The sequence below is a fragment of the Alligator sinensis genome, unplaced genomic scaffold (assembly GCF_000455745.1).
Source record: "Alligator sinensis unplaced genomic scaffold, ASM45574v1 scaffold885_1, whole genome shotgun sequence".
NCBI classification, from domain to species: domain Eukaryota; kingdom Metazoa; phylum Chordata; order Crocodylia; family Alligatoridae; genus Alligator; species Alligator sinensis.
In genome coordinates, this window is record NW_005842056.1 from 1372236 (window position 1) to 1386938 (window position 14703).

At 46.3% G+C, this 14703-nt stretch overlaps 1 protein-coding gene across 1 annotated transcript; it reads left to right on the forward strand.

Moving 5' to 3' along the window:
- Positions 1-4: 4 nt before the first annotated feature.
- On the forward strand, positions 5-12918 carry MYD88 (myeloid differentiation primary response 88; the record flags this gene model as incomplete). Its single annotated transcript, XM_006039500.3, has 5 exons — positions 5-80; positions 4709-4840; positions 6010-6190; positions 7409-7500; positions 8183-12918. Coding segments are annotated over 5 exons (636 nt in total), but the record flags the coding sequence as incomplete, so codon positions are not given.
- Between the last annotated feature and the right edge of the window lie 1785 nt (positions 12919-14703).

A 14703-nucleotide genomic window follows, 5' to 3' on the forward strand; every position in this document is an offset into this window, starting at 1 on the left:
GCCCTCCGTCGGCCGCCTGCTCGCCCTGCTGCACCAGCTCGGCCGCCGCGACGTGATCGCCGACCTGCAGCCCCGCATCGGTGAGCGCCCGCCTGTCCCTGCCCCCTGGTCCTGCTCCTCCCCATCCCTCCCAGCTGGGTCCTTCCGGGGGCAGCCCCCTGTCTCCTCCCCACCTGCTGCTCCCCTTACCCCTGGCGGGATGGAGGCTGGAGGCGCATCTCCTCTTCATCAGCAGTGTAACCTCACACTGGGACGGCGGTGGACTTGGACTACCGCAAGCTGAGAGGTGTAGCACAAGCATTTGTAAGCAGAGGGCTGCTTTCCTTAGCTTCTGGAAAAAGCAGAGCTGCTAAATGGATCAGAGCGGCGTGTAGAATAGCCCGCTCCGTGTTGTCGGGCATTGTGAAAAGCTGTGCTCCTTGATTCGGTGAAGGACGCGCCGTTTGCCCCGGGTTACGTTCGGATCGAGGGTAGGTTGTATTACGGAGTACCTCCTTGGTGACGTGCAGAAAGGAAAGACAACCAGCAGGCCGGTGCGTTTGGTCCAACAACGCGCACAAACAGCGAGCGTTGTTTCCATTGTGGCTGGGATAGGATCTGCTCTACCATCGTGGGTAACTGCAGTATCAGTGCTGTCTGGTTTCTTCTATGGTGTAGACGTTCCAGATTAGTCCCTGGAAAAGTTGACGCAGACAGCAGTCAAATGGGAACTGCCGAAGCTGAGCTGGGGTTCACCTGCTCGTTCCTCCTTATGGTTTGTAGTCGGGTGGAGCAGGGCTGGCTTTGCAACCTGAACTGAGAGGCGACCGCCTCTGTCAGGTTGCTTAGCTTCCTTTTGGGATGCTGCGTTGAATTTTCCTTTCTTTTGAGAGAGAGAATTTGGGGCCTGACCATCGGTGACACGTTCCCTTGACATTTGGAGGATACGGTTTCTTTCTCTGGGCTACTGTTGCAGCACAGAAGATCCCCAAACCTGACATGGTAAAGGTACAGGTTATGGGGCTGCTTCCACAGCACACTTGGTTGTCAAGGGGGGAAGGAGAATCTCCTGTTAGTGTCGGTCCCACAAATTCACCTTTTTCTGTTTTACACAGAATTGCTCAGGATAAAGTTTCTCTGGCTCAAACAATGCCTTCTAGCAGCATTAGCCATGAGAGTGCTGCACATGGGGCATGGCCTAAAAGTAAGGGGCTTATGTTGTGTATTGGGGGGGGGTCTTATTGGGCAGGTAGAAACTTTTTTGGTGGTGCTGTGCTGTTTGGAGAGAAGTTTGTGGGCTTGGCTAGCAGGAGAAAAAACTTTTATTTACAAACTTGGCAAATGAGATCAGAGAATCAGGAAGAAACTTGGAGCCCCACAAAAGCCATTTTACAAAGCATTTGTAATGCTTCACTCACACTCTAAGTGCAAAGAGAAACCAAATGTAAGAGCCCTGGACCGGAAGTGTAACCAAATATTTCTGGAGTCTGCTGTGACTCATAAGAAATCCTTAAAGTCGGGTGCCTTGTACATAAAGTGTGTTGCGTAAATCGTGGGGAAGTAGAAAACTTCATTTCCTGTTACTTGCATTAAAAAAAAATCAAGATGGAGAATGCTGATTTAAAAAAAAAAAAGAGGATCAAGATTGTTTGGTTATTCAGCACTTTTATCCAGCACTGGTGCCTCTTTTACCAAACCAGTTACCTACTGTAGAAGATGGCAGGCTCCTGCTAGGTTTTTGGGTCCTCAAAACGCATGTCTGATCCGTCCTTTAAAATAAATACTGAGAGCGGCATGGTCCACAGTTGTGTCCTCTGTTTCCTTCGAGGTGCTTCCAGCTGCGTGCACTTGTGTTTAAAACTGAACAGATCTTGGACTTCAAGTGCTTTTAGTTCTATCGCTGCTCTTAATGTAGGAAATGATCTGGTTTTTCTCAGCACGTCAATGTCCAATATTTTTTCCAGGAAAAGGTATCCAGAAAAGATCCCTCCCTGAAGTGTACAAATGATGTTGTATGGAGTGGTTTTAGCTGGCTCCTAAGTTCAGGAAGCTCCTAAGCTTTGCCCAGCTCAGGATCACACTGGCAAGTTTTTCTGGAGTCTGCAGCTCTGGCCTGATCCTGCGATACTTACTGAGCACCTCCGTCTTACGGAGGTCAATGAGAGATGGGGGCATTCGGGATCAGATCCCTCGTTTTCATTAGAATGAATGAAGGATTGCAGCCGTGTCTAAAGGCTTAACTTCAGTACTAGAGCTGCTGCTTGATCTCGGGGGTCTTGTGCTGTGTGCTGGGACTGATTGTCTCTTTGAGACAAGACTGATCCATGTACTGAATCTCTAGGACTGCTTGGGCTGTGGCTGGTACTTCAGCACAAATCTGCCCCACTCCTTCCTTCGCTGTGGGGCAGATGCTCCAGTCCCTCTCTGCATTATGGCAGTAATGCATGTCGCCGTTGCTGGAGAGCTGAAGTTTTCCCTTTCTAGCCATTCTAATTCTGCGCGATCTGCCTTCGCAGGGTCTTCCCTTCCCGAACTGTCCTTTGAGTGCTAAAGCTATTTACCTTGCTATGTTTATCTCAAACCTTCCATGCTGAACCTCATTAGTTTTGGTTTTCTTGCTGACTAGTGACTAAAACTGATATGTGCCTGCTTAATAATTCATCTCCCTCACTTGTCTCTTTTTTTTTTTCCCCCCTGACACTGAAGCAGCAGAGAGAATTTTTTACCCTTTTCCTCTGCGGTTTAATGTGTCCATCGTTTTTGCTCCATTCCTTCAGGTTCCCTAATGAAAGCAATCGCACTGGCTACCTTTTATTTGAAGACCCAAGCAAAAACCTGAAATAGAGGCAATCTGTCCAGGCTGTGTGGGGGCCGTGGCTGTTTTGCTTCACAGGGCATCTTGCAATCTTGTCCACTTGGTTTTGGTTCTTAGTGTTGTATCCCAAGAGGTTAACTTTGACTCTTGGGTGCTAATTAGCCTAAAAACTCAAACTTAATTGGAATGTCTTCTTTGGAGTCTAAGCTGTGCAAAACTGCCAAAACTCATCCTGGGAACTACTTAATGCCAGGTCCAGTGCAATAGCCCTGCATTTTGCATTTGTAGCAAAACTGTGAAGGTGTTAGCACAGGGGTGGGCAAAATGCGGCCCATGGGCTGGATGCGGCCCACCAGGCCATTGTATCTGGCCTCCAGGACCCCTAAAAAATTTAGAAAATTAATATTTATCTGCCCCTGGCTGCCTGGCATGCGGCCCTCGATGGCTTGCCGAAACTCAGTAAGCGGCCCTCCACCCAAAATAATTGCCCACCTCTGTAGCAAGTCTGGTATTTGATTCTGAAAACTGTCTAGTGTTGAAAGTTTGTTGCATAGAGATATTCAAGCATTGGACTAGGGCATATTCGGACCACTGACTGAGTAATGTGTAAAGTATATACCTATCTGAGCATTACAGATAACTCTGGATAGGCGAGAGTTATTTGATATGGACTTGTGGGTGCTGGCCATGAATGATGTTCCTGTAGGATCTAAAAGCCAGTCTTAGGACATTTAGGTCAGATCACTGTATATTTCCTTAATACACCAGGGAAGGAAATATGCTTTAAATACTGCATTTGTCATCTCAATAACCCAAAGAGACTTACTTTATCCAGTCCTCTCTTTTTGCCGTCTCAACATTTTGGCTTTTTACTCTATTTTATAGCTTTCCAATGAATCCCCCCACCCCCCAATTACTCTAGATCTTACCAGTAATAATGTTCCCAGAAGTTTCTCTGTTGTTTGGCCCTCACCAATTAGTCTCATTACAAACAGCAGCAAGCCACCATGTCAGAGCCGGGACCCAGGGCCTTCCAGAGGGAAAGGAACATGTTACATCTGGTTCAAATTAACATAGAAACAATAAAATGAATTGCCTGTGTGGCACAACAGCATTTGCAATCCATTAGCTTGTCTCACATTGTGCTAGTTGTTTGTATGTTTGCACTTCATTGTCAAAGCTTGTTAGATAGTATTTAGTAGTTTTTTATTCCCTTACCCGTTAGCACAGCCCTGCGCTGTGGTTGCATCCATTGCAAGCGAATTTTATCAGCCCCCCAGAAACCTGGTTTTCACTCTGAAAATAAAGCTAAGCTGGTCTGTCACAAACCTGGCTCCATCCGGCTCCCCCTGCTCTAAAAGCACGTGTCTCTTGACGTGAGCTCCAGGCGATGGTTAAGGAGTTGCTAGACTGCACGCAGCCCTGCTCCGCTGATTGTCTGGGCTCTTACATGACTCTTCTCATCTAAATGCCTGATTCTGCAGCCAGTTCAGAGTAACAAACTCAGATAGGATTTTTTTATGAAGACTTAAAACTCTGCCCCAAGCTTTGGATTTCGGCCCTACCCTACTTGATGTTGTTTGCATGAGTACCTGAAGGCGAACCCGGGGTAACCATCAATGAGCACAGGCTGCGCGGGTGCTGAGACCAATGGAGTCACTGCCCCGGTGATGACGTTCATAAGCATGGCAGGTGCTGCTCAAAAAGAGCAACTCCATCCATCCTACAGCACCTTTAGCTTGAGTCCGTCACTGATCACTACTGAGCAATTAATGTTCCTTAATAAATTCAGTTTCTTGTAAATCTCTTTAGCTTCCAAGCAGCTGATGGCCTAGAGACTTTTTTAATTACCTCCTGAAAACTAATTATTCCACTTTTCAGCAGCCTCATAAGGGCCTTTTGGGTTTCTTGCAGAAGAGGACTGTAAGAAGTACCTGGAAAAGAAAAAGCAGCAGGCACCCCCCCCTATCCAGCACCCACCAGTGGACAGCAGCATCCCGAAGACATCAGAATTATCAGGCATCACAACCCAAGACGATCCCTTCGGTAAATGACTGGTTTATTACTTTATAATAACTCGTGGTGCTAGAGCGGGCCTTTGATGCAGGAGGTCTTAGTGAGAGATACTGGGGTTCATTTTCCTCCCTTTATTCTCTGTGTCCTTCCCTTAACGTAGACACATATAGGCCATCCTGACCGAGAGGGGGGTAGCATTGAAATAACTCAAGAGAGGGAGGAGGGGTAGTACCAGGGATGTTGTCAATGGCGATTAGAGAAGTGGCTTTGTGGCCAAGTAGGGGAGTCTAAGGCCAGTGCAGTATAATGTTTAACCGAGTCCCCTTTGTGTAGAAGCTCTTTGTGCATGTAACTACTTTCTTCTCACTTGGAAGGAGACCTTTTCTGGGTTAGTGGGCCCTGGTCCTGGATGCAGATCCACAACAGTTTGAAGCCACTACAGATGAGCAAAGACATAGGGACCTTCCTCTGTAAATGTGGCTTTGGTATCTGGACCTTGCATACTTCTTTTTTCCTACTCTACTTCTTTCCTACTCTGTTTTTAGGGTCTGACATAATGGCCTCAACATGCTGGTATAAAATAGTGGAGAAACTGCCCAATAGATTTCAGGCACCCAGTTGTGAAAAATGTTGTCTTTAAGACAAGGTACCTGGATCTGTAGCTGGGTGTCAAGGAAGTACATACACGTCAGTGAGACCTGCTGTTGGCCAACCTTTCTAAGAACTGGGTCACTTCCTTAGATGTCTCACTGAAGGTCCTGAAGTTTGAAAGAGCCAGTTTGTGTGCCAGCCATGCATAGTATGTGAGGCAAGCATGATGTACGTGACACCATTGCTAACAGTGGGTGTAATGACTGACTTCCCTGGATGAGCCGACTGCAGAGATTGAACTGTTGATCTGTGGGTCTAGAAGCAAGAGTCTCTGTGGCCGGAGCTAAAGAGTGAGGGCTCTGATTCTCAGTGTCTTCTGGCATCAGGCACCCCCAAGATCAGTGTATAACTTTTTGGATCTGACCGCAGGTTCAGGACCTCAAACACTGCCATATAAATGTCTAAAAAGAGACAAGTTACTTGGGGGCAAGGTTAGACTACACTGCGCTAGTGTGGGGTATGGAGTGATGAATGAAGGGCTCCAGTCACAGTGCAGAGTGCAGGAGGTGGGTTGAGTTAACTCCGTACTGAAATTGCCTTCTGTCCAGGGAACGAGCCGGAGCTGTTCGATGCTTTTATCTGCTACTGTCAGAAGGACATTGAGTTTGTGCAGGAGATGATCACAGAGCTGGAGCAAACAGAGTTCAAGCTGAAGCTGTGCGTCTTTGATCGGGATGTCCTGCCAGGGTCGTGTGTGTGGTCCATTACCAGTGAGCTCATAGAGAAAAGGTAAGCAAGCCGGCTCTGCCAAGGGGGATACTGGAGAAGTTCATGTTCTCCAGCTCAGGGCTGTGGTGAAACCAAAGACTCGCTCCTTTGGGGGCCAGATTAGCACCCTCATGTAGAAGAGTATGCAGGATGGGGCAGCGAGGCAGGGACACTTCACAATGGTGTCCTGCTGGACTGTCCTCTTTGTCATCTCCTCAAGAGAGAAGGAGTTAGGCCGTCCCAGGGGAGAGACATTATGCATCACACTCCAGGTCCCTGCCCTCACTTGTGTGCCGTGTACAGCCTGTGATTGCTCCAAAGCAGCGGTGATCCAGGAGGAGTTAGAGCAGGTCCAACTTGCACCAGCTTCTGCCCGCACGGAAATCAAAAGGCAATACTTCAGGCCATGGTTCTGATCCTGACCCTACAAGTCCTTACAGACATCACAGAGGTTGAGGAAGGAGTGGGTGGACCATAAGGGAACTCCTCGCTTCATGGTGACAGGAGGAGACCTGCTTGGAGAGAGACCCACTGGGTCATCGAACAGCTCTGGCTCACTAACTTTATCCGGTTAATTTTCCTCCTCATGGGGCATTCTGATACCCGTTATCTTTCTGGATGACTAGTCTAGCTACTTGCATAGAGGGCAGGACCCTGAGGATAGCTTAGGAACACAACCTGCTTATCTCCTCCCTGGGACTCTGGTGACACATGGACAGTTTAAGGCAAGATGCTTCAAGCGAGTGTAATTAGTAGAATGAGGATGAGCTTAACCATTATGAGATCTGGTGGTTCCTTGGCTCATTGGCTGTTGCAGAATTTGGTGTTTCCAAGCCTTTAGCACTTAAACATACTCCTAAGTATGACCGATGCCAAGCCAATAGTAGAGCTTGCATTCATGAATGAAAGACTCCATCGTTTTGCACAGACAAGCTTCATATTGGCATTTCCTAACTTTTGAAAACTTTGGCTTCTGTAACCTTAACAAAGTTGTTTTAACAAAGTTTTGTTTTGTGCAATCAATATATAGCTGCAATGCTCCAATGATTAGATGTGCTGGGTGTATGCTATATGTGGCTGTAAAATATCAGCATTTTTTTAGATTGTATGGAAGTTGCTGCTAAACGCAGCTGGCAGTTGCATGTTTGCAGGAGAACAGTTCTGTATGATACATATTGCTCCAATAGGTCTGAAAAGTATCTTTGTTAACCATGTCCCACATTCCCTGTTTCATCTCAGGTGCCGAAGGATGGTAGTCGTCATTTCTGATGATTACCTAAACAGCAGTGAATGTGACTTCCAGACCAAATTTGCTCTTAGCCTTTCCCCAGGTAAGGTCATCCATGCGAGCCATATAGGGGTATGTGTTTTCCCAACAGCTTACAGTCATTGATGCTGTTTGCATTACACTAGCATCTGAAGGTCTCAGCTTAAGCCATAGCCCATTGTACTGGTCATTGTACAAATGCATAATAAAACCTACCCTGTAGTCCCTACCCTGAAGACTTTAAACAGACAAGACAGATAAGGGGGCAATGGAGAGGGAGGGGCAAAGTGAAATGATGTGCCAGTGGCAGAACCTGGGTCTCTTGAGTTTCTGCCCTGTGACCCATCCATTGACCATACTGTCTTGTGTGTGACCCATCCATTGACCATACTGCCTTACATTCACAAGGAAGGAAGAGACTTACCCCAGTCTGAAATTAAATTTTGTTGGAAAAGAGAGAAAGGGGTGAGCTTGTGGTCAAAGCATGGGACTGAAATCTCCTCCTGACTCCTGTGACCTTGAGTAAGTCTTTTAAGCTCTCCAGGATAAGGGTTAGCTGGGTTGCACTGTAGTGACTGAGATCAGGTCTTGAGGGCTTGGACCTAGAGATCTGTGTGCTGCTGTTTCCAGTCGCGAGAGGGAAGAGGGAAACGATTTAGAGTTTCATAGTTGTTAGGGGCTGGAAGGGAGCTTATAGTTGCAAGACAGCTTTGAATAACCATGGGCCTGTGTGGACTCTTCTTCAGGTGCTCGCCACAAACGGCTGATTCCAGTCAAGTGCAAATCTATGAAGAATGAATTCCCAAGCATCCTGAGGTTCATTACAGTTTGCGACTACACCAATCCCTGCACCAAAAGGTGGTTCTGGATAAGACTGGCAAAAGCCCTCATGCTCCCATAAGGCAGTGCTAAATAACCAAGTGCCTTTTGATTCAACTCTGCTGCACCTTCAAGAAAAAGGCCTCCGAGGCTCGAGCCATTACAAAATCATCAGCGCTCTGGAATTCAATCCTTGCCATGTTGTGCTGGGAGCCTGCAAGTGAAGATCGGTAGTGGCATCCGACTGCCTTAAAGCGGGTAATCACAAGCCCTCCAAGGGGAATAACATGACATGCTGAAAGCCACAAACCAGAGGTTTTGTCAAATTGGTATTTTGTTTGTTTTTTTTAAACACAGATTTGGGCTTGTAACGGGACACTGGGGTAATGTCTGCCAGGGTGACAGTAACTTTTTAGCCCCTAGTGCAGTGACTCTCAACCAGGATACCATGAGATCCTCTTAAGGGTGCCACACAAGTGTGCAAACACCTACACATGATTCACAAGGTAAACCCTGAGATTTTCTTATAGAAATCTAGGGGCCAAAGCATCCTGACCTGTTTTAGGCTTTCTGAGTTCTTTGCAACAAAAGAATTGCTCTAATATTTTTTTTTATAGTCCAAAACTGAGTGAAAACTGAGCAAGCATTATTAGAGGTGTACCTTAAGTCTGAGGCAGTTGAGAAACACTGGTCTAATGGAATCCAATGGCTTTTTTGTGATCTGCATGAAATGGGGCTCAGCCTACTGGGCAAATGACTGATGTCATGAGCAATCATTAATGTCAGCCCTTTTCTCAGCAGAGGACCCTAAGGCCAAGCTAACCCATTTGTTCCCTACAGACGACCTCTGCCACTCAGCCCTGTACCACAACTGCCCTGACAGCAAGGGGCAGTTTGTACTGCTCGTGCCCTGGCCATGCACTCAATGGGTGAAGGATATTTTAACAAGCAGAAAATTTAAACTATTTAAGCACCTCAAAGATTAATGAATGTAGCTACATTTTATCAAGCATTGGCTATTGTCGAAAATAACTGAACCCACTTTATTTTCTAGTCCCTTCGTCACAATCCTTTAAACACTTTGGAGGCCAAGCTGGCTATAGAGAGTCCCTGATTATCAAAACTCCTCTGAGACCCTTAGCAATCCAAACCTGACCACCGGTGATGTGTATTTTTTGTTGCAAGAATGCTGGGGTGGGGAGATGCTGTGTCCCCCAGTCCTTTCTGGGACTGGGGGACACAGTCCCATGAAAGCACATCTCTCAGTCCTTTCTTATGCCAATATTTGTGAAATCATGGGTCTTAAAATATAGTAGATGATCCTCATGTCAGCAGGTCACTGTTGCCACCAAGGTGTTGAGTGCCCTCCCCTGTCCTTGCTGTTAACTGCTTTTGTCACCTTGCTGATCTTATTTGTGAAGATTGAAGTAAAAAAACCACAAAACTTCAGTCTTCTCTGCCTTACCCATTATTAAATTGCCCTGTGTGCCCGGTTCACTTGGAGTCGAGCTGAGCACCTCAGAGCATCGGATGACAAATCATTTTGGTCCTTCAGACTAAAAATAGGTGTTGCATTTGTCCTAGGAGAAAAAGGGTTTTTTTTTCCCACTGCCCTAGACATGTGCAAATCCACCGTCCCTGAAATATGCAGGACAGTGTGCTATCGGTTTTTCCCTGGACTTTGAAACATTTGCTTGTAAGGTGATAGCAGGTTGTTCCCTTACAAGCGGTGTGCTCTCGCTGGCCACCCACTGGTGGAAGAGCAGCAATGCTGCACCTGTTTTGATCTGGGTCAAAGTCAGATCTGCCTCAAATGCAGTGTAGATTTATTGCCTGGCAAAGGGATGTTGGTTCAGGGACAAAAGATAAATGCCTGAAGAAGTGCCTTGAAATAATAAATACATAGGAAAGTTGTTTTGTTCTGAAGAAGTATATTAGAAATAATTCATGATCCTAATGTGAATCGGTGTAGACATCATAAATGTGCAGTGCTGCTGTTGAATCATAGAGTAGGGCTGGAACAGGCTTCCGGAGTCATCTAGTCCAACCTGCTGCTTGAAGCAGGATCACCCCTAACCAAACCAGACACAACCCAAGACAACACGGTAATCTGCTAAAGGGAAAGCAGCAGGGGGACCATGGTTGCAAACATACCGCTGCTATAAAAGTTGTTAAAATAGGCTTGAGAAATCCCAGGAAAAGGGCCATGCTCCCTGCTACAGAGGAAGTCAAAATGCCCCACTGACTGTACCAATCTGACCATGGTGTAAAATTTCTTCCTGACCTCAAATATGGCGATAGGTCTTACCCTGAGCAGAGGGGCAAGGGCCTCTAGCCAGGAACCTCCAGCAAGTCGCAGCAGGAGCATTGGCACAGCCCAAAATCCCCAGCCTTGGTTGCAGCCAACACTAATGCCTCTAAGAAAGGGTTAAAAAACCCCAAACCCCTAATACATGTAGCAGAAGGAGAGGGGAAAAATCCCTCCCATCCCTATGCGGCAACCAGCCAAACCCAGCTGCAAGGAAAATGCATGTAGGAAAACATAAGCATAGCTGCACCTAGATCATCCCCGACCAGTGCCTGTCCCACCTCTTCTTGAACACCTCCAGCGAGGAAGACTCGGCACCTTCCCTATTATTCTGCTGCCTGTCACTGTGTGTGACTGCAGCCTTCAGAGGCTACGTGATCCATGTTTTTTGCTCCCTCATCCCCACCCAGGGACGACGTTTCTGAAATAACCTTTCGAGCCTTAGGATTTCATCAAGCATTTCTTTTCCAAATTGATGTCTGGGCTTTTCATGCATCTGTATCAGTCTGTTTGACCCCTGCATGCAGGTATGTTCCACTCACCCATGGATTTGTGATTCATTTTATAGCTCGAGGAATGACGAGTTTACATTTTTCAGACAGTGTCTAATTATCAGTTCCTCTGCTTTCCTTTACAATGTTGCCAGTGCTGAGTTCTTTTGGTGGAAGTATATCTATCTCTTCTGTTTTCTATTTTTTCTCTTCGATAGGACAATAATGGTTATTCACAATACGTGGCTGTGTTTTACCCACTTCATTGTCCGTGCTGGGTTTTGGGCCAGCCCTGGTACTCTGAACCCTAATGAGAGCTTGTTAATGTTCCTGGCATTAGTGTGGGGCGGGAATGGGACATTTTTGGGTGGGCCTGTAAAACAGATATGTTTCCTACAAACACAGCATATTCCGTGATCAGTGTTTTGGGCCATGAGGATATGTGGGAATCGGGGAGAACTCCTCAGGGTACGCCAAGGTTAATGGACTCCTTTGTGTCAAAGTTGGTTCATCTCCACGTCCCCTTTCCCCAGGGCTCCCTTGCAGAAATGCCACGTGGCTGCTTGCCCTGGGGTTTCTTCATAGTAGTTTAAATATTCACTGCTTAAAAAGGCAGGGGTGCTGCAGGCTGCTGCTTCCCGGAGGAAAGAAACAGCAGCATCTTAATTTTGCGTTCATCCAGACAAACTCAGTATTCAGAACTACTGGGCAGGACTTCATGGGCTGAAGCAAGACCATGTTGTCACCTAATATCTCTGTGCCTTGCTTTCTCCACCTTCCCATCTACGAAGAAAGCCGCTGTGATTTTAAGTACACGGCGTTGCTTATGAATGGGATTTTAACGTACACATCAGCTATTAAAATCAGACCAAAAATTCATTAGTGGGCCAACATATTTGTAAATGGAGAAATAATACCAGAAATAGAAAGTCTGGATATTTATAGAAGTGCCTGCATACAGCTTGCTTTTGTCGCACACCGCGCACTAAAGTAACCTCCCAGTCTTATGCACTTGTGAAATTCTCAGACTTGTTTCGTCATAATTTGTTTGCGTGTGCGGTGTTGACAGAAGCCATATACCCATATTTATTCTAAATGCAGTCACCTGCAATGGCATGGGTGTCTCTTCTCCCCTTTTTCTATTCAGAAGGAGATTTGAATCCTGGATTTATATTTAAAAAAATAACCAATAAATTGTATAAGTTGCACCTTGTTCTCTTCTGCATTTTCATATGAAAATATCATGGTTAGGCCTGTTAATAACCATGCAAATATTTGCATTATTTTCTATCCATTCTGATGTCAGTCCTTTTGAAGGAGGGACATGTTTTCTAGCCATTGTAGGAATTGTCACCTTTTTTAAAAAAAGATTTATTTTTTTTTGCTACTTTTGGAAACACGACAAAAATAAAGACAAAAGAAAAGCATGGGCTTGAGTCTGCTTCTTCTGTATCAGAGCACTGGGTATTATAGGAACATATGTTATTGGGAGACGTTACTGGACAGTGCTTCGATTTACTTGCAAATCTCCACCTGGGAATATTCTTTTGAAGCACCCCTGAGCACGGAGCGGTGTGCAGGTCCTTCTCCACCCCATGGAGATCCCTGATGATGGTGCTTCAGAAAGGTAGGATTCCTCTTCAGGTCTTCTTGGCAAGAGGGAGCCTTCTCTTCCTACTGCTTTACTGCCTGGCATGTAGGCGGTAGAGTAGGGCCAGGGCCTTACCTGCTCCCTACCCACTTGCCCTGGGGAGGAGTGTACTAGATGTTCAGCCCCAGTCCTGCCTCTTCCCATGCCCACAGATCCAAGTAAACCCTGTGTGGCTGCGCAGAGTTGAGGCCTGCCAGCCTAACTCCTCTATGCAGACTCCTAGGGACAGAGCCATCTAACCCTAAGCTATCAGTTACTTACCCAAACACAGCACAGCACGGGACCAGGCCTAACTGAGGGAGAGAGACAAGAATGCAGTTATGCTTTACATTTGGGCAAATGCATCTTGAGCATTTTGTATGGTGCTGTTACCTAGTCTGCTTCCTCTTGCATCCTATAAAGTAGTACCCAGCAGCGGGTAGTACAAACGCGCACAGTTTGCCTGCAAAGACCGGTGCAAGATAAGCTGGAACTGAATACACTTACAAACTCCGGAGGGTGACATTTTCAAAAGCATTTAAGCTCCATCATCCATCTGTGAGACTTCAATGTTTAAGTCACTTAGGTGCTTTGGAAACACAACTTCTGCCATTAGTTGAAATGTTGCCAGAGAATAACTCAGTAGGATTAGGTCACCGGATCTCACTTGCTGTAGGTTTGTTCAATAATAAGAGAAAGAAAAGTCTTGTGCCTTAAGGTCAAAACCTGGGAGTCAGGAGAGTTATCTCCAATCCTATCTTGATATTTTCCTTGTGGCTCTAAGCAAGTCATAGCTCTGCATTCATCTGCTGAACAGAAATATTTACCTGACAGGAATATTTTGTGTGGGATAACTCAGTAATTTGCATAAAATGCTCTGTGCTTCTCAGCAGGGAGGTGATTTATGTATTATTGTCCTCTCCACGGACCAAATCCTGCTTTCAAGTACACCTTTCCATTGAGATGAATAAAGCTGCCTTAGTGTGATATAGTGGCAACTTGGTCCGGAGGGTACACTTACAGGAAGGAAGATTGCAAAGAAAAGGGACATTATTATGCATGAAAGGCAGCTGGAAAAAATGCTGTTTGATCATCTTGGAAATGTTAAAACAGAAAGGAAGAAAAAGTCCAAAGGACACATCATCTGAAAACACATGATTAGAATTTAGTGAAGAGAAAGATCTACTGGAATGAGAGAGGTTTCAACATATAAAACCACCAGTCGTGGGTTGTATACAGATACTTCCCCATTGGTAGGAATGCTTCTCCGTGCTAAATTATAGATGCCATTGTGTTAGCTGATTCCCATCAAGATTTCTGTGCAAGAGTGAAGCCTGATTGAACTTCTTGATGAGGAGTCTGGAGCTGTGCCCAACAAATTCTTTCCGTAGCAGGCTGCAGTGTGGAGTGATGTGTCCGTCCTGAGGCTGCCTCTAACAATTCTCCTCTGCTTTTTTTTAAAAAAGGATGTTGATTTTAAAATGAATTAATTTTTAACACTCTCCCAAGAAACAACACGCTCTCTATTCTGAGCAGCTCAGGTCCCAGTCAGCCAACAAACCTGCGCTTCAAACTCCTACTGAAGTCCATAGATCTGCCTGTGCAGCTGGTGGAGAAACAGGAGTCTCCTGAGCCGCTGGTTCTGAGCTTGCTGGGGCTGGTGTGAAAGAGGAAAAGGTTTGTCCTTCCTCACCTTGCACAATGATCCAACCAGATTGGTTTCAAAACTGACTGCACAAATGCATGGGTGTTCAACCCCCAGCCTGTGGGCCAGATCTGGTCCTGGCACCATGTCATCCATCCCAGGGGCTCTGCACAGGTCTGTGGGGAGTCTCAAGGGCTGGCTCTGTATGCTAGATCAGGTAAGAAAGGTGGCTTAGGGGCCTGACCTTGGCCCATGGGGTCAATATGGGGCTGTGGGCCCTGATCCCCACCATGGGCAGGGGTAGCATAGGGTCCCAGGGCTCAATCTAGCACCTGGGCCACATAGAAGTGGTGTGGGGCTTGATCCAGGTATGT